General features: G+C 46.7%; 1 protein-coding gene across 3 annotated transcripts in view; it reads left to right on the top strand.

The window, feature by feature from the left end:
* Positions 1–23,495, top strand: part of TTYH3 (tweety family member 3) — a 75,480-nt gene that overhangs the window by 35,939 nt on the left and 16,046 nt on the right. For all 3 annotated transcript variants that reach the window (XM_040078780.2, XM_040078778.2, XM_040078779.2), the window contains exons 2-11: positions 1,772–1,941; positions 9,626–9,737; positions 10,356–10,576; positions 11,374–11,469; positions 13,940–14,012; positions 14,369–14,444; positions 20,731–20,786; positions 22,086–22,178; positions 22,298–22,390; positions 23,110–23,246. In XM_040078780.2, the coding sequence (XP_039934714.1) occupies positions 1,772–1,941; positions 9,626–9,737; positions 10,356–10,576; positions 11,374–11,469; positions 13,940–14,012; positions 14,369–14,444; positions 20,731–20,786; positions 22,086–22,178; positions 22,298–22,390; positions 23,110–23,246 (1,127 nt within the window). The remainder of the gene's footprint in view (positions 1–1,771; positions 1,942–9,625; positions 9,738–10,355; positions 10,577–11,373; positions 11,470–13,939; positions 14,013–14,368; positions 14,445–20,730; positions 20,787–22,085; positions 22,179–22,297; positions 22,391–23,109; positions 23,247–23,495) is intronic.

The following is a 23,495-nucleotide window of genomic DNA, read 5'->3' as shown; positions in this document are numbered from 1 at the left end:
CTGGAGAAAGCATGGGAAAGGGGGACTGGGCTTCTTCCCTTCCACCCCCACTCCTCGCTGGTAGACATCCCAGAGCTCGCTCTGCGCCACGGCGCCGAGTTTCTGCTCTTTAGTTTAGGGAAAGCAGCACCTGTGAGCTCCCCCCATCCCAGGGCGCTCCGTGGGCTGTGGGGGGGTCTCTAAAGGCTGGGAAAGCCAAGAGCAAAGGTGGAGCATCTGTGGTGCAGCACTTGGGGTTCGGCGGTGTGCACCTCCTTACGTGTGGCCGGCGTTTCTTGGCTGGGAAGGGTCTGGTGTGGTTTGTTTGCCAGGATTATCACTCAGCAGGGAGTACCTACGGAGCGGAGCTGGGGGGAAAGAAAAACCTCCAGAGAGCAAGTTCCGACCAGACCCTGTTAGAAACAGCCAGCAGTTGGGAAAGTTCTTCACTTTAATCTCAGCCTTCTTTGTTGTATCCCTTTTGATCAGGAGGAAGGGATTGTTTCAGTCGGGAGGAAGCATATAAATGTTCTTTAAGGAATTCCTGCACGGGGAGGAAAAGAGATACTGGTTTGAAAACCCGAGCCTTTGTTCTAGGTTAGCTGATACAGATCTACGTCTGCGTTCCCAATATTGGGGCAGCAGCAAGCGACTTGGACTCTTTCCAGATATTTAAATAATTTCTAGTAAGTCGGCATTTGTCACCACTAGCAAGGATTTATCAAAAAAAACCTTATGGATAAAATTGCATCCTTTTGCTTGATTCATGCAGGTGGGAAAACGTGGCTAGATAGGGTGTTGGAATGGATTCATTTTTAAAATTTTATTTTATTTAACAAAATCGGTTGGCATTTTTGGATTTTAGGCAGGATTTTTTGAATAAAAATAAATTAGAAGGGAGTTAAACACTTACAGCTTCCCTTTCCTCCCAGGAACATGACTAGAAATAGGTATAATTCACACCAACTTAACTTGTGACTGCCTGAAGTGTGTCTGTAGCATCCACTTTTGTTGTACCTATATATGTGGATGGTGTATGGAGGGGTTTAGCGTTTATTCTAGGTCTACCTTGAACAGAACCATTGCATGGAGATGGATTTTTAAAAAAAATGCATGTATAATAAATTCCACCCCCTTTCAAACCCACTCATGCACTTGGATTTCTAATGAATAAGCCTGCATATTTATTCATGAAGATTAAAAAACTGTACAGATAGAGGCAGCTGGCTGAACTCTTATTTTTTTATTGTTTTTGTTCTCTAAATCTGCTGACCTGTGATTGGTAGTAAAGAGGAAACCCTCAGATTAACTTAGGCTGTTTGCAGGCTGGGACAGACAAAATGGTACAGAATGTGGTTTTGTTGAGTGGGATGGAGAGAAGGGAACGAGTGAGACAAAAAAAACCCCCACCTCTTTATATGTTAAAAACGTTTCAAACACACAAAGTGACTTGTTTTCGAGGTATGCCTTGCAGAGCCCTCAAACATCCCTGGCTGGCCTCCCCTGCCGTGGCCAGACGTGACACCCATCTGTAATGGTTTCACGTTCCCCTGTTACCGTTTGCCAAACTTCTTGCAGCGCTCTGAGCGTTCGCTCCTTTTCCCTCTGTGAGATAGGATCAGGAGAAAAGCAAAGCAGGCCCAGACTTAAAGGTATAAAGATACATTTATTCACACGCACTAGAAGAAGGAAATGAGAATCGCGTTAGCAGGTCCTCGCAGGGTTACGGGGATCTGTTTGTCCTTCAGCTGGAAAGCTGCGTTAACCCGCGACTCCATCCCTGTTCCTGCAGGCCCTGCTGCTGTTGGGTGGCATCGCTCTCTCCTGCCTGGCTCTGGACCTGCTCTTCCTCCTGTTCTACTCCTTCTGGCTGTGCTGCCGCCAGCGCAAGAGCGAGGAGCAGCTCAACGCCGACTGCTGCTGCACGGCCTGGTGCGTCATCATCGCCACGCTGGTGTGCAGGTACGGCCCCGCTCGCAGCCCCGGCAGCTGGAAAACCACGGGCCTTTGCGCTGCCTCGCCGTAAAGCTGCTTGCAAGGCATTTCCCATGCCCCAGCAAACGTTTTCTACGCGAGGGAAAAGGGTTTCTGTTTCACCTTAGGGCTTGGAAGGGGAAAGCGCTGGAAGTTTCTGTGCTCTCCTGACCGCGGTTGGCTCAGTGCCAAGACAGAAACATCCATTGGTCTCTTTGGCTGTTTCTCAGAAGTGTAGCTATCCTCTGTTGGGCTGTTGGCCAAAAAAACCCACCCCAGTCGTTCAGTACGCAAGGAAGAGCACCAGGCATCCTCAGGGTGTCGTAGCAGGTGCAAGAGGGGGTTCCCCTGCACTGTGCATGGCTTTTGTTCTTTTGTTTCGTATTATTTTCTTCTTTCATTAAAGCCTTTTTGCTTTTACGAGGCGCTCCTGACCGTGTCGTCTCACAAATTATTGTAAGCCATCTCTGTGAGGTGCTGGACACCCTCAGAGAGTGTTGATCCCTCACGGAGATGAAAACATCTGGCTCGATGAGAATTTCAATATAAGCTTACACAGGGAGAAGTTTGAAACAGAGTTGAATTGTAGGCCTTGGAATATTTGGAGCGTAGAAAGATTCTGAGCTACAAAAAACGTAGAACAAGCAACTGTTGTATGCTGTAAGGTGTACGTGTAGCGTTTAGTAATTGACTTAAGTAGATGCTTGTAAACTTTTAGCATTAGTCTACTGGCTAAAAAACTTTTAAAGTACCTTGTAACAAAAAGAACTTCGACTTCCGTTGTTACAGCGTGAATTTTACCATCTTTTGTGTCTCTACCTCCACTGAAACTGATAATGAAATGAAAAACCTGTAAAACTCCTCTCAGTCACCCCATCCCATTATCAGTGATTAGATCCACCACACATCCTCCCACTTCGAATGCTGTGCCTCTCCTTTGTGCATATTGGCAATATCCCCTTTTTCCATTTCGTGTAGGTATGTTTTTAAATGTCTGTGATATTTCTCCTTCCTTCCTAGCGCTTGCAGAGCTGCCTGGTGGTTTGAGCAATGTGAAAAGGAATAGTTAATGCCCTGCTCTTTGATACTTTTCAAGTGATGGATCGAGGACCCTCCGTCCTTGGGAGCTTATCGCTTAAACAGGATGGATACAGCTGAAATATTTATCAGGTCTAAACGCAGATTTCTCAGAGCCTGGTGTCCAAAAAGAATCACTATGTGTGGGAGAGTAGATTAGGAAGAAAGAGTCACAGATGATTCTTTTTGGGTTTGGAAGGACTGGTGTTCGACTGGAGGGAATGTTCAGATTTTGTGGGCTGCTGCATTTTGTTATCTGCCCTAACGTGCCATCTTCAAGGGCTGCTAGTAATGGTGCCAGGGTCAGCAGTGTTTCCTGTTATGACTGAGCAGTAGAAGCTTTTGGAGGTGAGGTGGAGAGAAGGATTGCTGAAAACCAGGAAAAAAAAAAAACAGTAATTAGTGGAGAATGGGCACAGGAGAATTGAAAAGGAAATAATTTCCTAGAAAGTGAATGATGGGGCACCTGAAAGCAGGGACATGTTTGTGGATGTGGAAGGGAGGAACCTCTGATCTTGTTTTGACTTGGGCAGAATGAGTCCTCTGGAAGTGTGCCCTGTATGGAGCACTTTCCACTTCCAATCACCGCCTCTTCTTGCCCAAGACCCCAGTGGTCTCAGGTGCCCCTCTGTGGGTCTGGCAGGTCAGGGAGGAGGGAGTGATGAGATGATTGTGTTTGGCAGTGCCTTGTGGCCCCGTTTTTGCCTTACCCTGCTGAGTGTGGTGGGTGTGCTGTGTGATCCCTGGAGCTGAGGTGTTCCTTGAAGGCCAGGCTCAGCTGCTGGGGAGCTGCTGATGCATTTCTGTGTTCGCTCCTTCGAGGCGCTTGCTTAAGAGAACAGCAAAGCCTTGAAGTGTTGGAACAAACAGTGCAGAGCAGACATTCTGTGGTGACTTTAGCAGCTGGGGGTGGATTTGCCTGTAGAAGCAGGGGCTGAGGGCTGAGGAGGAGACCTCGTGTGCAGCCAGCATTGCTATGCTTGCGAGTTTTCAGGTGCCCCATCATTCACTCAGCTTCCACGCTTTGCTGAGTGCAAATGGGTGCCTGGGGTGGAAAGGCAAACCACAGACAACTTGTAGAGAAGAAATCTCAGCCTCATTCACCTTTATTTTAGTGATCTGAAGAGCTTCAGCTGCATCCATTCCAATCCACTGAGAGAGCTGTGGTCCTAACCTTTTCTTGCAGAAGCTCTGGCTGATGCTATTTATAGCTGTGCTGCTGCTGCAGGCCCTTGTTAGCTGTTGTTATGCAGCAAATGTGACCCAGGCAGCTGCTGCCCTGTGGTAGTTGTGTTTGTTTTTGATTGTAGAAAGGGTGAGAAGGAGGTATTCTGCACTTCTCCAGAGCATATGTGAGATCATTTAAAATTAGATGGGCAGCATATACATTCTGGTCAACTTGATGTGACTGTGTCAAGTCCACAAGCTGGAAAGCTGCTTCGGCTTCCTCAAAATCTGAACCACAGGGTTCTCATCCTTGGTGTGCAGTTTGTTTCTGCAAGTATTAAATGCAGAACCATAAAACTAAGGTTCATAGCATAAGGTTCTATCTGAACCTACAGTGACATCGGATGATCATTTTTCTTGACTTTTTTAATTAGTTGTTTCCTTTCCTCTCTGAAATCAACACGCTTGAGCAAGAGCAGGTTGGGACCATCACGGTGAGGAAGGTGCTGTCCAAGTGCTGCTGCTCTCCTGCAGGGCTGAGGTTGGTTTTCTGCCCCTCTGCAGCAGCTGGGTGCCACAGTGCCCTCAAAGCAGCATCTCTGTGTTCAGTCTGTGCCTGGGAATGCAGATACAGCTCCAGAGAAGCCAACTCCAACTGTTGGTATCTACCTGGGAGTTCCTGCTAGCACTGATTAAAGAGTAGCCCGCTGGATATATCCCATCCTATCCCAGCTTTGTGCCACACGTAACAGAAGAGCCAGCCCAGCTGTCCTAGTGGGGTAAAAGGCTGTTCTGACCCTCTGCCTGACTGCAGCCTGCCCTGGCAGGCAGCTGTGTGGCTCTGTTTGGGTGCTGCGGCACCGAGAGGTTCCAACCAGCAGCAGGTCTGGTGTGTCTGAGTACTTGGAAGGGGACTACCATCCTGCTAGCTGAGAAGTGGCTAACTCTAAGCCCAGCTGTGCCTAGAACATGCTTCTCTGGGTTCCCTCAGTCCCAGGGGGCTGTTTGTGCTCTGAGTGCTGCTGTGGGCTCGTTGTTCCCCAATGGCTCACAACAGGGAGAATGCTGAGCCAGCAGAGGCACCACTGGCTAACAGGAGCTCCCCAACAAAATGTCTCTAATGAGCCTTCCCAGCTGCCCTAGCCACAAAGCTGCAGGAATGCTTAGCCTAGATTTTTCCATTAATACTTCAGTTCTAGTCCTTACCGATTTTGATGGGTTTTGTGTATGAGGAGTTGTCCTATAAACCATCTCACCCACTGGTTAGGTGACCCTAATTCTCCCAGAAGGGCCCTCAGCTCCAAAGGTGGGGGGAAAGCTTTGTGCAGAGGGTATCGGGAAGAAATGGGTGCAAATAAATGGTAAATCTTGTTTTATCAAGTGCCAGTAATAACACTTTCCCCTGGTGCGAAAGTGCAAGGTGGTAATTAGACAGACAAATTAACATTCCTCCTGAGAACCTGAAGTCTAAAAAGGGCTCTTCTTATGAAGTTCCTGTAATTAAAGATGACTTGGTGTAGTTAGATTATTCATTTCCAAGGATGTGATGTGAATGGCTAGTGCTCATCTTTCCAGACTGCTGTCTGGGTACCCAGAGAGTCACAGTGTGTGTGTGTGGGTATTACAGCGGGAGGATCTCACCACTGGAAAGCACACATATCCTCTCTGTGTCAGATTAATGCTCTGATGTTCGTCATGTGTAAATGCAGAGAACTTTTTTGTTGTTGTTTTGGTTTTTTGCAGGTCATGTTGCAAGCCAGTTCAGAATTACACTTGTTTTGTATTTCTGGTTCTTTACCTTTCTTTACCAAAGCTCATGTGATTCTTGCACACAAACCATGGGAAAGCTGCTCCCCACACTTGAATTTCTTGAGTCTTGCTGAAAAGCGATACTGAAGCGTGTACAACCTGCAGGAGTTTAGATCACGCTGTTGTATCTGTAGGAAAAGATGGAAATCCTGGCATGAGCCTCTTCCATCTCACTTGTACACCTCTTTGAAGAGCTTGTAGAGTTCTGTGTGCCTAGTGTGTGTCTGTGGGTGTGCACTGGTGGTGGTAGCTTTAAGCTCCAAGTGCAATGTTTTCTTGGCTTAAACAAGTGGTCTTAAAACTTACCTTATCGAGAATCCAAGTGGATTTTAAAGTGCAGTGTTGAATAGCAGGAGCAACCTTTTAGATGGCCTGTAAGACCACGATAGATTGATTTTTAAAGATTTTATTCAAAAATATGAGTGAGAGGGAAAGCAGAGGAGTGGTGGTGGTAGTGAAAGTGAGAGGAGACTGACAAAGGTAGGTTTGGGAGGATGAATTGGGGGTGGGACATGGATTTGGGAGGAGAGAGGGGAGTGTCACTCGAAAGGGAGTGCAACAGAAGCGAGAGTGGCAGAAATAGAAGTGACTTTCCTATAGAAGCATTGAGAATGTGTTGGAGTATCTTCCAGAGGGTGCTAGTTAGAAAAGAGCCGTGTTATTCAGGAATGCTGCTCTCGTATCCAGAAATACATCCATTGGGTGATGATTTTGTCATCCTGTACTGGGAGATGGATCTGCTACATCTTAGGCTAGTGTGCCTTCCGGGGTTTGTGCAAGAAGCCTTGTGATTTATCATGACCTCAAGGACTTACGCTGTTGGGTTAAGATGAGTTGGACTATTTTTATTTTCAAAGGATGCTCTTAAATAGAAGGAGCCCCTCTGTTTCCCTTTAATCATATAAAAGGTAGTTAAAAACTAGTGCAAATCCTTAAATCTGCTTTAAACAATAGCAACTCATATCAGTGTGTGTGTGGGCAGGGATTTGAAGCAACTGTTGGATTTGGATGAAGCCAAATGCAAACAAAGCTGAGCAGCAGCAGTTCCCCCCTGCCTGCCCTTCAGCTCTGCCCCCTCCAAAGGCACCGCTGCCCCCAGCCCGGGCTTGTGGGGTGGGTTCCTTCCCTCTCTACCCTGGTAGAAAGGGGGAGAGCCACAGGACTGCATGCCTTGCTCCTAGGGGAAGGACTGACCCTTGTTAGCTCAGGGTGTGACTGCAGAGCTGGCTTTTGCAGGGCAGGAATGGAATAATTAACGCTTCATGTGTAATTTGCTGTGAATGTGTGAGTCTCATGTCTAGAGGAGTTTATTACTTGCATTAAATGGCTTTTGTCCCAATTGCTGTGCTGTAGTGTTTTCTTTCAGGAGCAGTGACTGTGCCTGGAGGCTGAGAGCACTGGGAGCTGTGGTTTGTACTGGGCAGGGTGGGAAGCCTATGGAAAACTGGCGGGGTGGATCTGCCTGCAACAGGGCAACGAGGTTAAAGTCACTTGTTTGTATTGCCAGCACTTCACAGCTGGTACCTGTGGGTAAACTGGATCTGTGCAGCATCCCCAAGGACAAGGTGTCTGCTGCTGCTTCAGAGCTCTGTTTCTGAGTCTTTCCCACCAAAACTGTGCTGCTGTGCTGGGAATACTGAGAGCCAAGCAGCAGATTTTGGGCACTCACCAAGCCTTCGCTGAAAGAATAGGCTTCTAGTAGCTGTAAGCAGGCTGAATAGAAATTGCTCGCTAATTAAAGGGGTCAGATCTGCCTATTCAATGTCAAGAATGTTCTGGAATTTATTTGGTGCCTATGGTAGAAACAACTGTTAACGTTTTCTGCAGCTCAGGAGGCTGAAAGGGTCTGTGTGAATTTCTTTGCTCCGATAAGACAAGGAGAAATTCAAGCCATGGTTTTGTAATTTCTGTGATGGGGTGCCTTATCCTGGGCATAGCTCTGAGTCTGTAATCTCAGCTTCAGGGGGAGGGGGGAGTGTGTCTTTTTTATCCCTTCCACCCCCATGCACCCCAGGCATGTGTTATCAAGCTCTGATAATAGCTGCAACCAGGGAGGAATGCAGAGGGCTTTTCTCTCTTTAGTTATCAGCAGAATTTGCATTAGGAAAATGTTGGAGGAATGGTGTTCCTGGAGAAAGAGGCCCATTTCTTTTATAAATGCTAAATATTTAGTTACATAGCTGCTGCCTCTCTTTCTGTTTATGAGGGCTGCCTCTTGTCCCTAGAAGACTCCTCAGCTGAGGTTTTTATGGGCCAGGCTCTCTATAATTTATGGAGATTCAATTGCTGGAAAAAGCATGAGGCTGACACAGATTTTCCTCGTGGATCTGCTTCCAGATCATGATCTTTGCTTCTCTTTCTTGTCACGTACGAGGAGAGATGTGACCAGGTGAGCTACATTGTTCTGCTCACTCTTTCGAAGCAGTGCCCAGGAAAGGAGGAATGGATGTGTCTTCCTGCAGGAGAGGAGCAGGAGCAGGACCAGTACACAAAGTTGCTGTGAAGGAACTAAATGTTTCATCCAGAATAAGTTTAGATTTACAACAGGATCATCACCACCACCCTCCTTTGCACCGCCACAAACACAACCTTGGTGTCTTGAGAACCTTCCTAGAAATGTTCCTGTGTGCTCTCAAGCTGAATATAACCTGGGAGCAGAAAAACCGTGTCTTGGTAAGGTTTGTTTGCCCTGAGTTTAGTTGTGTGATCCCTTCACAAGTTCTTTCCTCCTCTGTTATTAGGAAATACGGGCTTGGGAAGAGGAACTGTGAGTTCCTGCAGAGATCTCTTAATAGAAGAGGTATTGCTGACTTGCATGAGATAATCCTCTGGTTGCAACTCATTTACAGGCTCTTCCTCCTTTAAGTGAGGCTTAAGCTAATATGGTTTACTTCATAATTGGGGCAGACTGATATGTGTGGACAATTATAGAAAATCAGCTGATAGGTGGTAATTTGCTAAGCAGCTGGAGTTGAATTGTGTCTGCAAGCTTGAAATTTGCTTGCTTTAAAAATAAATAAGCCTTTTGTCCCAGTAAGTTGTTAAGCCTCCCTTCCTAGTACTCTAAATCAGTGTGACAGAAATGTTTCTAATGGGAAGATAAATCAAGATAATGTTCATAGATATTTCACAGGGTAGAGAAGAGGGCATGGAAAATGTATCTGGAGGAATCACCACCATGGGCAAGCAGTCAAAGCAAACTCTTTGTGTCCTGCTTTAAAAAAATGTAACAAAACAATCTGTATTTCATGCCCAGAGAAGACACGTGTCTCCTAGCACAGCCATGGCAGCTCTCACAGGAGCCACTGGATGCATTTCTGGTTGTCCATGGCTGGACCTGAGCCCCCAAAGAGTCCTCTAACAGATTTTCACTGTTGTACCATGAATGAAATACGCTGCTTGTGTTCTGCTCTGTGCCTCGTGGATGCTGTGTGGAGAGCTGCTGGCTGTGAATGTTCACAGGGAGCGGCGTGACCCCGGTTCTCTCTGGGAGGGAGCGCCGTCCCTTCTTGTGGGAGGCACCGGTGTGAGCACCCGGAGCACTGCAGCCATCAGCCCTGTGTTACACACCTTCCTTGTAGCCTTACCTCTGCCCTTTGCTGCTTTTCTTCCTTGGCAGCGCTGGAATTGCTGTGGGCTTCTACGGGAATGGGGAGACCAGCGACGGCATCCACCGGCTGACGTACTCGCTGCGCCACGCCAACCGCACCGTGGCCGGCGTCCAGGACCGGGTGAGCACCCCAAAAAAGGGGCCTCCCCCAGAACCTCTCCTCCTGGATCTGGCTGTGCCTGTGCCTCTTCCTGCTTTCTCTTCGTATCTGGGCTTGGAGTTGTGTTAGATTTTCCATTAGTGGCGGGGTGATTTCTTCCGCTCTTCTAAAAATAGCCAAGCGAACGCAGCTTGTTGAGAGAAGTCTCCTCTTCGCTAGGTCTGAAAACAGCTTGTGATCAGCTCTCTCTTCCACACCCGGAAGAGGAGGCAGGCCAAAGCAGACAAATCTTAGTAAAATGTAGCATTTCAGTACCACTGGCTGTTCCTGTGCTCTCTCTCATTTCATGGGATCATACTGCAGCCCTGACGGCTGTAAAACGTTGTGCACGTGTTAAGGCTCAGCTGAGGTGCCATCATTGGGCTGCTTGCAAACAATCTCCCTTACAGTTGCTTTTAAGTTGCTTTTGAAGGGTAAGCAGCCTGAGCCTCTTAAAACAGGGGACTGGTAATCTGGAAGCTGCCCATGACTTGCTAGTAAGAATGAATTCCCTTTTTACTTCCTTGGCTTCCTGTACTTTAATTATTTTTTTTTTTTTTTTAAATTTGTTTACCTCCCTTTTTATTTCCCATACTATAGGTACTGGACACTGCAGTGGCCCTGAACCAAACAGTGGAACCAAACCTGCTGGTCCTGGAGGAGATGTTCAAGAAGCAGACAGACTACCTGCATGTTGTCCAGAAACTGCAAATCCTCTTGGATGACCTGGTCAGGCAAACAACCGAGATCCCCTTTTGGAAGAATGATGAGCTGTCTCTGGAGGAGCTGGCAATTCAGATTGACCTCTATGACTGGTACAGGTGTGTGGCATGCTGCAGTGTGGTTGTTGCAGCATCTGCTTTGGATTGTTTTGCAAAAATGATGTGCATGTTCTGGGTGGCTGAGCCAAAGGCTCTGTGTATTGCTGCAGGTGCTCTTGGCCTACAGAGCTGATTTGTTTCTTACTGCAGGGCTGCATTAAGTTTAAATCGAAATGCACAGCTTCTTTTCCTTAAGTGTCTTTATTACCAGCTGGTGAGAAGTTTATTCTCTACATACAAAATCTGTAGTTTGTGTTCTAACATTGGGGAAAAAAACAGCCCCAGATATAGTTTCTACTCTGTCCTAAGAAGTGCATAAAGAACACATTAAATGGAGTAGAAAACGGCACTAGATCTCTAAGTTAACACAGCCTAACATTCCTTTTGATTAAACATACTAAATAAGATATTGCAGCAGTTGTATTCCACAAAAGAAAACCTCTATCCAAACATGTGGAATAAATAACTGAAGCATTTCCTGACAAATATCTAGGAAGTTCAAGAAGCTGCAATGCCTTCTCTTCCTCTGATGATGACCAGTGCATATAACATCACATTAGGAAACACTAGCAGTCTCATTTCTCAGCAACTGTTTGCTCTGAGCATGTTGTGTAAATGCTTTTACCTGCCTCAACTTCCAGTCCCACAAATATCCAGAGCTCTCTAAGGATTAATCTTTGGAAGGTGGTTGTGGAGAAGAGAAGGATTGTGTTTTCCCCAGAAGTCACAACAGCTTGTTGCTCTGTGCTTTTTCCACACCAGTTTTCCTTTGCAGACCGTGTTTTTGTTTGCTGCAGGTGGCTGGGATACCTGGGCCTGCTCCTGTTTAATGTCCTGATATGTTTGCTGGTGCTCTTTGGGCTCATTAGAAACTCCAGGGCCATTCTTATGGGGTAAGTCTTGACCAGGGGACAGGGCATGAGGAAAATCAGCTGAATGCAAGTGCCTGCTTAGTGGGAACCTCTACCTGTTGTCAGCTGATATCAAGGACATCTGAAACTGAACATCTTACCCTTGCCTCTGAGTAGAGACACTGTAGAGTGGAAATAGTTAGGGCTTAACACAAGAGATGTTCACAGGAAGGTTCTAGAGCTATACAGTGCAGTGCTGCTGGTGTTCATTGCCTCCTCATCAAAGGTGAGCAGCTCACCCAGGCTGCCTGCTTTCCACTGGGTGGCATTGGATAACAATGTGAGCATCCTTCCTTAAAATTACAGGCTTTAAAAATCTCCCCTCAACTCTCTGCAGCTGGGGAAGCATTTGTTAATTGATGATTAGCATTGCACAACCTGCAGCATTGCCTTCTGTGCCACTGTCTGCTCTCCTTACCTGGGGCTGTCACACCTGAGGAAACATTAAACCCAGAACAAGCCATGGTTTGCACAGTTATGAGGAGGAGTCTTGTTGCCATGGTACAGCAATGTTAATGCGTGTCTGTTTCTCAAAAGCACTGAAAATGCCCCATTCCCAGGAAAAAAAAATCTTCCCCTTCCTATCTTGTCGCTTGGCGTGTTTGGCAGAGATCCTGGTATCATAAACACAGCGACAGTTTGATAACTGACATGGCCAAGGGTTTATCCTGGTTCGTGGTGATGCCATTAATAATTGGAATGTGTACCCAGATTTATTATTTACCAGATGATTTCATACCTGGCAGACTGTACAGACAAAAGTCCAAGTGTATGCACAGATGGCAAACCCAGGGTTTAAATTAGAATCTCATTTCCCTTTAGCCAGAAGTTCATATTAAGGCATTCCCTAAAGGGAGCACATGGCATAAAGAAACAAGTGTATCACAGCCAGGCAGGATGGTGAAATGCCAGTTTTAGATCTTTCAGCCAAGCAATCAGTTACTGACCCAGTCATCTTCATTTAAAGTAAAACAACAAATGTGTCTTATTGATTAACATGCTCAGCTGGAGGCACCAAGCTGTGTTGTCCTTATGTCATAAACCCACAGAACCTTGCTGATCCATGGCTGATAATTTTTGCATCCATTTGGAAAAGGCATAATAAAGTCTTTAGTGTCTCATTTCAGAGTGCAGCACAGATGTCAGTCTGGTGAAACTCCCTTACTTCTGCAAGATGCAGCATAGATCCGTTCACAGAATAGGGATTATTTGGAGTTAAAATAAGTTAGTAAACTGAGGGATATGGGACTTTTTTTAATGGAGACCCATAGGTTTATTTTTTTTAAGCTCTAGTATTCAGTGAGACAAATGTAGCAGAAAAAAAAATATATATCCCTTCCTCACAGAGATGGTTGTACTAGGTTTGAACAAAGAATGTCTTGGTTATGAACAGGTTTTTGTATTGTTCAGGGTGTGGGTGGGAAGGGATCTACTTATGTTTCAGAGCTTGAAGGGAAAAGCATCCCTAAGAGAGCAAGCCAGTGTCTCTTTACTTTGAAGATGGAAACAGATGAAATGAAACTGCTTATTAGTCTGCAGCCCTGTACCTGAGGGAGTTGAGGAGCATTATAGCCTAAATACCTCTACCACTCATACTGACAGTAAGGGTGAGGAGTTAATGTGCTGGCTGGGAAGTGCAAAAGCCTTTTTCCATGAGTGTGTGCTCCTGAATGTCACTGGGAGCACTGCTCTGTCATCCCTCTGCGTCCCTCTGACACGTCCCACTATTTCTGACAGTAATGAGGTCCAGCTGTCAGAGCAGAGCTTGAAATCTGTGCAGAGATGGACTCACATGGCAGTGCTAGGCACCTGAACTGTAGTTCCAAGCTGCTTGCCTGCAGGTGTCTGTCTCTCTCCTGGAGCTATGTGGGAGGCTTGGGCGCTGTTCAGGTGCAGCAGCTCGGAACCAAGGCGTCCTGACAGGGGCTGTGTTCCCTCCCACCATCTGTAGCCATATAGAGCTTACACAAAACAGCCTCATTTATTGTAGACACAGCAGAGATTTCTCCAGGTTTGGACCAGTATGGTTTTTTTTTTTCTTTAACATAATTTTCTTTGGGTGTCTTTGGACCTGGAAAATGAAGTCCAGAATGGGAACAGTGAAAGTGATGGGACTGTGGTCAATCTCCTGCCAATCTGCCTCCCCTACAGCCACCTCTGTGGCTTTGTGCCTTTGGTTTCTCTGCTGGAAGCAGGATAAGACTTTGCTTCCCTACTTCTCCCTTCCCCTGTAGCTCTAGGGCAGGTAATGTGGTAACCAACAGCTGGATATGAACTTCTCTGGTTGCTGCTGTCCATGACATCTAAAATAGGATCGTTTATCTGATCATACAGTCAGTGGCTGACAATTTCTTGGGTTTGGCAATTGCTTTGGACCCCAAATAATACATCTGGTGAAAGGAAAGGCTTGAAATCAGAGCTGCTGCATCTGCCATCTGTCTGTCTCCCACAGGGTGTGCTTGCTTGGGGTGTTTGCCCTGATTGTCAGCTGGGGATCCCTGGGCCTGGAGCTGGCTGTCGCTGTGGTAAGTGGCTCACATCCAAATCCCATTCACCCTTTGCTGCAGGTTTAGCAGACACCAGATTAATGTTGTGCTGTGCCTGTTTTACAGCATATCCTCATCTGAGTAACTGTCCTAGTGATTTCCATCTAGGAAAAGTCCAGAGCTGCTCCTTCCCCGTGGTGTGGTGTGGTGTGGTAGCTCTTACTCCAGCGCTGCTGTGGTTGTGTAAAGCAGTGCTGCTGGGGATGCTGATGAGAGACCTCAGCATCTGAAACACCCCTAGAATAGAAGGTTCCCTGATGTTAACCTGGCTCAACTGCTCCTTGATGCTGGTGTGCTTTGATACTCCCTTTGCCTTTTGTCTTCCATCTCTCCAGGGCTCCAGTGACTTCTGTATCAACCCCGATGCTTACGTCTCCAAAGTGGTGGAGGAGAACGCAGTGCTCAGTGCTGGTGAGTGCTGGGACTGGCTTTGGCACGGGGTTCTGCAGCTCCAGCTGTCACACAGGAGCAGGGCAGGGACTGACAGTTTTAGGCTGTGTTTGAAACAGAGGAGCTGGCATACAGTGGGAAACAAAATTATTTGAGCTCTGGGAAAAACAGCATTCTGGTCAGAAGCATGGATGTATGCATCAGAAACACCATCAGAACCTTTCTCCTGCTTTGACCCTTTGGTGAAAATAACTGATAAAATGGCACAACAGAAGTCCCTGGATTGTTGGATTATTTTCCTTTAAATGCAGCACTCTTGAGTCTTGCTCTCCTCTCTAAGTGGCAGAACTGAGGCAGTAGCAGCGTGCAGTTTGAGTTGTCATTTTTAAAACTTGCTCTTGGGCCTGTATTCCTGAATCTAGCATACCTATTTTTATATCTGTTATCACCAGTTTATATATAAATCTTTTCTCTTAATGATGGCTGTAAATAGTAGCCTCTTTGAAGGGCGAGTGAATGGAAACAGCCACAAAGAAGTATGAATTTCCCTTTCCATTATAAACGCAGTATTTTGACCACTTTGTGTAGCCTGTTCCACTTAAAGCACATGCCTGCATCTCAGTGGCTTCAGCTGAAGCACTGATGTATTTGGGGTTTGCTGCTCCTGATTTAGACTGAAGTGGTTGGTGAGGTGAGGGTGCCTCCAATATGAACCTCAGTGGGGTAAAGATGGCATTCAGAACCATGGCTTAACAAAAAGGTGATTGGGTGCCTGCCTGCAGAGATACAACAATGAAAAGTATTTTAGGACTGAGTTTGCTGCTTAGTTTACAAAGTTAACCTTTTTCCCTGCCTTCTCTCCCTCAGTAGTTCCTCTGTGTAGTTTTGTATGTGGTAAAACACAAATAGGCAATGACACTGATTTGTAAGAGGAGCGACTTGTGGTTTTTCTGGTTCTTATTTGGTGGAACCAGAGAGCCTTTGCTGTGGGTGCAGAAGATCTGTGCTTAGCCAAATGCTGTCTCTCACTGTGCAACTGATAGGAAATTAGGTATATAGCCATGGCTGAGGATTCAGGGATTGGAAACAATAAAAAACATAAATGTCTGGAGGCAGAATGTAGTGTAAAAGAATATATACAGGTTGATATTGCAGCCTTAAATCTTATTTTTGGAGTGCCTTATTTATTGATGTTGTGGGAAGGCGATGATAGAGTCAGGCAGCTCTCTTGGCAACACAGAAATGTGGCGAGGGTTTAGCATAAAATGAAAATCCTCTCTTGGCTGTGAGGGTGGCAAAGATGTGGCTTCAGGTGCCTAGCTGGTTTCCTGGTTTTTCAAGGAGGCAAGTGGGTCAGTGGGGCCAAGAGGAAATATGTGATGCTACTGCCAGCTGTGTGCTGTGATAATTTGGTAACCCAGATTAGCTCTGGAGCGTGTTTGGTAACAATTAGATTGACCCTGGGAGAATAAAGAAAGGCCCCTTTGTGCTGCTCCTCCATTTCAGCTGTCCTTTCTGCGGGGCTGCTGTGGTTTTGCACTGATCAGAGTCAGTTTTTTGGAGGCTAGCAGGGAGTGCAGGGCTGACGTTCCATCCCTGCTCCCGCAGCCCCCAGCAGGGACAGCTGGCTGCCCCCAGGGAAAACAGGCTCTGCTCCTGCAGCACCACCATGGAGCACTTGTTAAAGCTCCATAAATAGCCCTGGATGGGTCTAAGGGGAACGGTGAAGAGGAGGAGGAGGAGCAGGTGCTGCCACAGGCCTGGGTTAGAAGGGTGGCCCCTCCATGGGCGCTGAGTGTGTCATCTCCAGGCACCCCTGGAGCGTTGGAGAGCACCTTCTCCTTTCTCCAGAAGGAAAGCTGTCCAACTTCTGAGCCTGCCATGGCACCAGGCAGCTGGTTGGGAGATGATTGAATCTTCTATCTTCCCATGTGGGTTTTCAGTGCTTTGTCATAAACTATGAAGTCATGGAAGTCATGGAAATATCTCTTGGTCCTCAATGTTGAGAACTTCCTGTGCATCTGAGCAGGAAGGAAAACGATGACATGAGTTCTGCAGTATGGCAATTACACTTTAATCCAAATAAAACCCCTTTAAGAGTCTGGGCTAAGTGTTATTATCCCTTGGCTGCAAATGGTGGCAGCTGCTTTGTGATCAGCTGAGCCGTACGGAGGAGCGTGATGAGCTCCAGGAGACAGGGACAGTCAGCTGGGAACCAGCATCCATGCTGTCCTCTCAGAGGAGGGGGCCCTGCTTGAAAGCCCCTGGTTCTAGTGCTTTATGCCCTCTGGGTTGCTGTCTTTGCTTTTTGGATGATGCTCTCCAACCTTAACAGCAGTAGAGACACACTACAAGAGTGTGAGTGGCCGGAGAGGCTCAGGTAGATCATGGAAGAAGAATCCATGGGGAGTTATCACAGATGTAGGAATCACATTTGCTGTGAGAATCACGAGTCCTGCTGAGGTGTCTGCCACTGCTGGGTGCTGTCATCCAATTTTAAGGATATAAGAACCAACAAGTAATCCTAAGAATCTTGGTAGTGCTGGGTCATTTTTTTCTCTTGAATCACTGTTTTTAATTGCTGTTGTTACACACAATGCATTGTGAGGTGCTCTATGCTCTGACATTCAGACTGGGACTGAGTCATCGATATTTGAGATGTGGTTTTGCTGCTGGTGGTTGTAGCTTTCACAGGAAAATAACTGAGTTGAATATTGGGCAACTAGTATGTTAATATTCTTGTTTATGTATTAACCGCTGTTTTCAAATTTAAATGGAATTAATGGAGCTGAGAATAATCTGATTAAGTGCATTATTACTGTCATGTTTTTAGCTAGAGATGTTCTTGTTTTGCAGATAAAATGTGCGTTAAAAAATGATAGGGGAAGAAAAGGGAGGCAGAGAACTTTATTGCAGGTTTCTGGGAGAAGGAAACACTTAAATAATTTTGCAGAAGAGGCTGATGTATGTGCCTAACTCACCCCGTATTCATTAACTGAGATAAAGGAGTGGAATTGAACAGTGCCTGTACAATCAGCTCCTGCTGCTAGTAAAAAGACTTGGTGCAGCCAAGATGTTTATTTTCAAAGCAGGAGGCCATCTTCTACTCCCATTCTTTTCCACTGATATTATGATATTATCTGATGACTTGTTGCATAAAATTAAGTAAAAAGGCACAGTCTGTCTAAACAACAGGAGGAGCTTTCTCCAGATCCCCTTACCAGAAATCTGTGTGGTGAACAGCCGCTCTCTTCATCCCAGGGAGCTGTGCCCCTCAGGGATGGATAATGGAGCCTTTTAGCTGCGGTCCAGCCGAGCTGCTCGGGCTGGAGGCTGAGGCTGAGCTGCTCAGCAAGGGTTCTTGTCGTGCCCAGCCTCCTAATTGGCCTCCCACTGATGCCATCTCATCTTGGAGGTCCAGAGCTGAAAAAAACCAAAGGACTGACACCATCACCACCTCCGTTTCCTCTCTAGAAGTAAGATCAGGACAAAACCTCAGGTGAGGCAGTGGTGTCTGCACAGTTATCACCTGAGCTCAGAGTACACTGCAGGAAAGAGTTTGCCCAAAGAAGTGCTCTTGAGAATCCTGCTGAGCTGATGTTGGCATTGAGAAGCTGTTTTCCTGCCTGGTCTTGTTGGGCTCCTGGTTAGCAGAAAGCTTTGAGTGGAGGGCAAGTGGGGCAGTTACAAGTTCTTTGTTTTTACCAATGCAAGAATAGGACATATCAGAGAAATTAAATATTATGCAGACACCTCCCTTTGCTGTCTTTGGTGTCTTGGGGGAACAAAACTCCTGGTGGAGAATGTTACCTGGACAAGAAACTCCAGCCAAAAGAGCTTCCTTTGACACCACAGGTGCTTTCTCTGGTGATTGAACCCACAGAAACAGCCTCATCTGGGTGTATAGGCAAAATGAGCACTGCTAGGAGAATGTTCAATTAGAGATGAAGAAGAGGTGGGAGAAGCTGTTCTAGGTGTGAGGATTTTTATTTTTTTTCTGTTGGAACTAGGATCTTTTCTTTTCTCCTTGCTCTCTATGGACCTCACTGCCTTTTGGCAGATGCATAATACCATTTTTGCATTTTGGCTGGGCTTTGAAGTGAGTAGTAGGTCTCCATGGTTGCAGAAGCAGTAAGCAGTTCTAGCAGCTGAAGCAATCTTTAGTAGGAAGCTCTACTTTCCTTTCTAGGAAAAACAGACTTTGCAAAAATAAAGCATTTTAGGTAGTTCCCTTCCCTGCCTTCTGCTCCCACAATGTCGGTGCACCAGGAGTGAGTCAGGAGGATTGCTGCTAGCAACAGCAGGCATGGGCAGCTGCAGATGTGACCCTGCCTAACCCTTCTGCTATGAACTGGATTGCCTAAAGGCCAGCTTCAAAAATCAGATCAACCTTTAGGATTTTTCCTTCTCAAGGAAAATGCACCAGAAAGATAATTATAGAAAGAAATTGCCTGGAGCTGTTAGCAAAGGATGGATTAGTGCAGCTGTTTTCTGGTCAGAAAGATGAGCTTTGGTGATGTGCAGGATAGCCTCCACCAGGTTTAGAACAGGTGGAGGTGCCTCCTGCTCCTTCCTCTTCTCCTGGTGGCACGGAGGCAGGGGACAGGGTCCTGTTAATTTCCAGGCTTTGCAGCACAGGATCACCTGAAGGCAGCTCCACTGCCTGCTGTAGCCACAGATTTAAAGCACCACAGCTCGGGTTCAGTGCAGGGGAAAGCTGCTCCCGATGGCTGTGCCATTTTGGGAAGCGTGTTTTATGTGGAGTGTCACACTTGTCAGCAGCAAAGCCAGCGCTACCACGGTGAATCCTTGCTGATCCTGCCTTCCAGGGTGAAGCAAGGCAAGCACTTATTTCACTGTACTGCTTCTTTTTTTGCTTCACTTGTAACCAGCAATCTTTATCCCGAGCTTACAAGCTGCAAACTATGATATCAGGAGCTCTCATCTCTAATCTGCCCACCGGGGACGATCCAGAAAGGCCCTCAAGAAACATTTGTAGAGCTCTGCATTAGCAGAATGTCATGCAACTTATGGCACTTAAAAAGGCGATGTAAAACTTGATACCGCTGTGGGAGCTTATGAGAAACTTCTAGTGGCTTGTTGCTTTAAAATAAATAGGTGACAAGATCACAGCTCCTTTGGGTCACCCTGTGTCATGCTGGGGGTTGCTGCTGCTGTGCTCTCAGTGCAGGTGTGTTTGAATCCATTTTCAGCTGTTGTGTGTGATTTATGAGCCGGGGAGGAGCAGCCCTTTCCTTGGCTCAGTGCTTATGGACAGTCACTGCTGTGGTCTGCCCAAAGTGAGGCACGAAGCAGTTCTTGCTGCCCTCCCGTCTGCCCAGGATTTGCTAACTGCTCTTTAGAGGCTTGGCTGGGGAGATGTTAAGTCGTCCCAGAGAAGGAGTCGGCGGGAGGGAGATGGAGCAGCTGGCAGGAGCTGCCCCGGAGTAGGCTAATGAATTATAAATAACAGCTGTCAGGTTGCATTGCCAGCGCTCAGGGCCTGACAGGCTGCGTTGGAGCACTCGGTCTCCAGCGCGCTGCCTTGCCGAAAGGTGCATTCAATATTTATGGGAAGTGTGGCAGAGTCAGGATGCAGTCAGCTCTGCTTCCTTCACGGCTCTGCTTGCTTCTGGTTGTGCCTTTTACAGATTTCTGAGCTGGGGCTCATCAGAATAGCTGTGCAGCCTGGAATGTGCATTACTGAGAGCCACAGACAGAAGATTAAAAAGAGTGGAGGAAAAGATGCTGGTGGAGGGGGGAATGCAGAGGGTTTGTGTGTTTTAGGGCTTTTGTAGTCTTTACCATGCCAACATCACCCTTGATTTTGATGGGCTGGCATGCTCATGTTCATCTGAAGAGGAACTGTAAATGTTTGAGGAATAATCTAAAGGCATTTGGATGATCAAGTCTCTCGGAGCTTCCCTTCCTTGATAACGTTATTGAGGATGGCAGGGGAAAGCCTGGTGTTTGTAATTTGTGTGTGCTGGCAGTTGGTGTAGTGTTGTAGAGGGCTCACGAGGGCACCAGGCTGGTTTGAATGAAGAGGAGCACAGCTGTGTCTTCAAGCCTGGAAACAAATGATGCTGTTAGCAGAGCACAGTAACAGTCTTATCTGGAAGTTTGTCTTCACTGTAGTGTGGTTGAACTCATCCTAGACTGATGTCTTGCCTTAGCTTTATGTGATGGATAGTGCCACCTTCCGAATAAAGCTTTTTCTGTGTCCCATCTAACTTTGAGTGGAGCAGACCCATTCTGCAAAGCTGGAGCTGATCTGGCCTGACTTTGTCCCCTTGTGTCTTCACAGAGACCCTCCGCTATTACATGACCTGTAGTGCTGGGTACCCCAACCCTTTCCAGCAGGTGAGTGTGAGCACCCTAACTCCTTCCACCCCTGGGTCTCCTCACCCTGCAGGGCGCAGGGGAGATGCTCTTGGCGCAGCCAGTTCCAGGGTGTTTGCTTCAGGGAGCGCTCTGGCTGTTGGTAAAGCTTTGGCAGCGACTTCCCAGCTGTGCAGGAGGTGGCACTGTGATTTAGGGAGGAGTTTTTTCCACCTTCATCGCTGCCTGCAGAGCTTCAGGCCCAGGACACCCCCCTGTGTGTAATGTGGTGTGTAATGGCTTTGTTGGTGGTACCTCTGTTTGCAAGGCACTTGTCTAAAGAGCAGCACTGCATAGACACAGCACCACAATTAATGCCAGGTTGGGAAACTCTGTAATTCCTGCTTTGATCCTCTTCTTGAAGGCTCTTTTGGGTTAAACAGTGATAACACTCCACTCCCAAAATGCAGTCGCTTCTGTGGGTGAAGGAGTGTTTTTCACAGATGCCTCTTACAAACCTTTGAACATCCAAGGGGTTTATCCTGAAGTCTAAATGTGAGTCATTATTCTTTTTGTGTGGGGGCAGAAGAACAGCACCTGGGCCCATTCCAAACTTTGCCGTATGCATCAGAGGCCAGAGCGGGCCCACACCACCCACCATTTGGCAGACACCAGCTGCTTCACCGCTTATATTTAGGGTTTTTTCAAAATCTTGTCTTCCTCTGTTTTAAAGGGTGGGGTAAGAACACTTCAGGCTGTGGTTTGATGCACCTCTGCCATCTGTTGCATTTCTGGTTGCTCCGTGTACTCCCTGACGTGCTGTTGCACGTGCAATTCTCATGGTGCTTTAAAGGGATGTGAAGGCTGCACCCTAACACAAACAACTTCTACAGTTCACATTATGTCTTTCTTCATCCATCTGATTTAGTTAAAAAATCCAGCTGTGTTCTGTGGTGAGAACTTGAGCGCTTTGTGTCCTTCCTTTCTCCTTCCCTTCGGTCCTAGAGCCAGCCCCAGCTGTGTGTACATTTTTTGTGTATGTGTTTTGTTCTTTGTTTGTGGGTCTGTGTTTTTTGTTTGGTTTTTTTGTTGGTTTTTTTTTTTTTTCCTTTTGGTTCTTCCCTTCTCCTCTTCTCTCTGTCTGTACTTCTTCCAGTTTGCTCAAAGTCAAACTTAATCCTATTGCAGCTGCACTCATGTCAGTTGGGACATCTTTAACTAGTACCATTCATACAGATGATGCTTCAGTATTTGGGAAATAGGATTTCAGTCTTGTCCCAGGAGATCTCTCGGTCCATGTGGCCTGAACTGCTGAAACATTGCATGTTTTGTGTTGAGCAGAAGCTGTCAGGAGGCCACAAGGCTCTGGTAGAAATGCAGGATGATGTGTCAGAACTCATGAGGTCAGCGAGCAAGGAGCACCCCACCTCCAAGGTAACTCTCCTCAAGTTTGCTCTCCCTGTTCTTTGTGGGTGCCCTCAATCTTGCACAGAGCCCAGGACCAGCTCCTGCTAAGCATCCCCTTGCACTAATCACTGGCTTGTTGTTTGCAGGAGTATCTTACCCGGATCCAGGAGGTTTTGAATTCAACAGAGATCAACTTGCAGCAGCTGACAGCTTTGGTAGACTGTCGGAGTCTGCATTTGGTGAGTTCTTGCTAGCTGGGCTTGAGCTAAGAAAGAGCAAAGGAGGTGTAGAGCCTGTATTAATTTGGAGTTCCAAATCTCTGGTGGAAGTTTAAAACAGCTTTTTACTTACTGATTCTAGCAGAAAGGGGAATGAGGATGTGGATCAAGTTAGCTTTGAGTTTAAAGATCAGCATGGGAAGCTAGATAACGTGCCTTCATACAAGCTGCAGCCACAGAGGCCTTCAGGTTTGGGTTTTTTTGCGAATAGGCAGTAACTTGTTCCCTTTGCCATGGAGTGCAGGGCCTTAGAGCACTTAGAGCAGTGTAGCAAAGCCTTGCTGTTGTCCTCACTGCTTCTCTAAAGGCAGAGACACAGACAGTTCATGCTTCTGTTCTCGGGCACGGCACATTGTGAGGGAGTTGAAAGGCTTAATGAAAAATATTATAGCTTCAGTTGGGTGCATGTTTGCCTTGGCTGTTTATTTTTGCTCCTTTTAAAGTCTTATTGTGGGCGGTTGAAAATATTTCTGTGTCTAAATCCAAGCTGGTCTTTGTGAGGGAAAACAAGGGTTAGATCATTTATGAAAAACACTTGAGTCCCTGAAATTAAAATAGAAATATGCTCTAGAAAAGGGAGTGTGATGTCTCTAAGTTGTTTCAGAGAGTGTAGTCTGGAGAAGGGCTTTTGAGTTGGAGCTCTGCAGTGATCAGGAAACTCTGCTCCTTTCCCTCTGCAGGATTACGTCCAGGCTCTGACAGGATTCTGCTATGATGGAGTGGAAGGCCTCATCTACCTGGTTCTCTTCTCCTTTGTCACAGCCCTCATGTTCAGCTCCATTGTCTGCAGCGTCCCACACACCTGGCAGCAGAAGAGGTACAGAGAAGGTTTAGACCCTGTAGCACCATAGAGCTCTTTCCCAGTGAAGACTGGCTGCTGGATTTGTGCCCATGAGCATATGGAGCTCATTCCCACAGGATCCCAGGGGTGTGAGGGATGAGGCTTTATAAGCACAGGTCTAACAGGAAAAAAAAAAAAAGGTTGTGTTTTGCTCTGGCTGTGGTTGATACTAACATCTGAACCTTACTGCACTGGAATACTCTGTGTGCAGAGAATTCAGCACAC

This window comes from Hirundo rustica, chromosome 15 (genome assembly GCF_015227805.2).
Source record: "Hirundo rustica isolate bHirRus1 chromosome 15, bHirRus1.pri.v3, whole genome shotgun sequence".
Classification (NCBI taxonomy): domain Eukaryota; kingdom Metazoa; phylum Chordata; class Aves; order Passeriformes; family Hirundinidae; genus Hirundo; species Hirundo rustica.
Note: the sequence above shows the minus strand (reverse complement) of the source record. Positions and strands in the feature narration are given on the sequence as shown.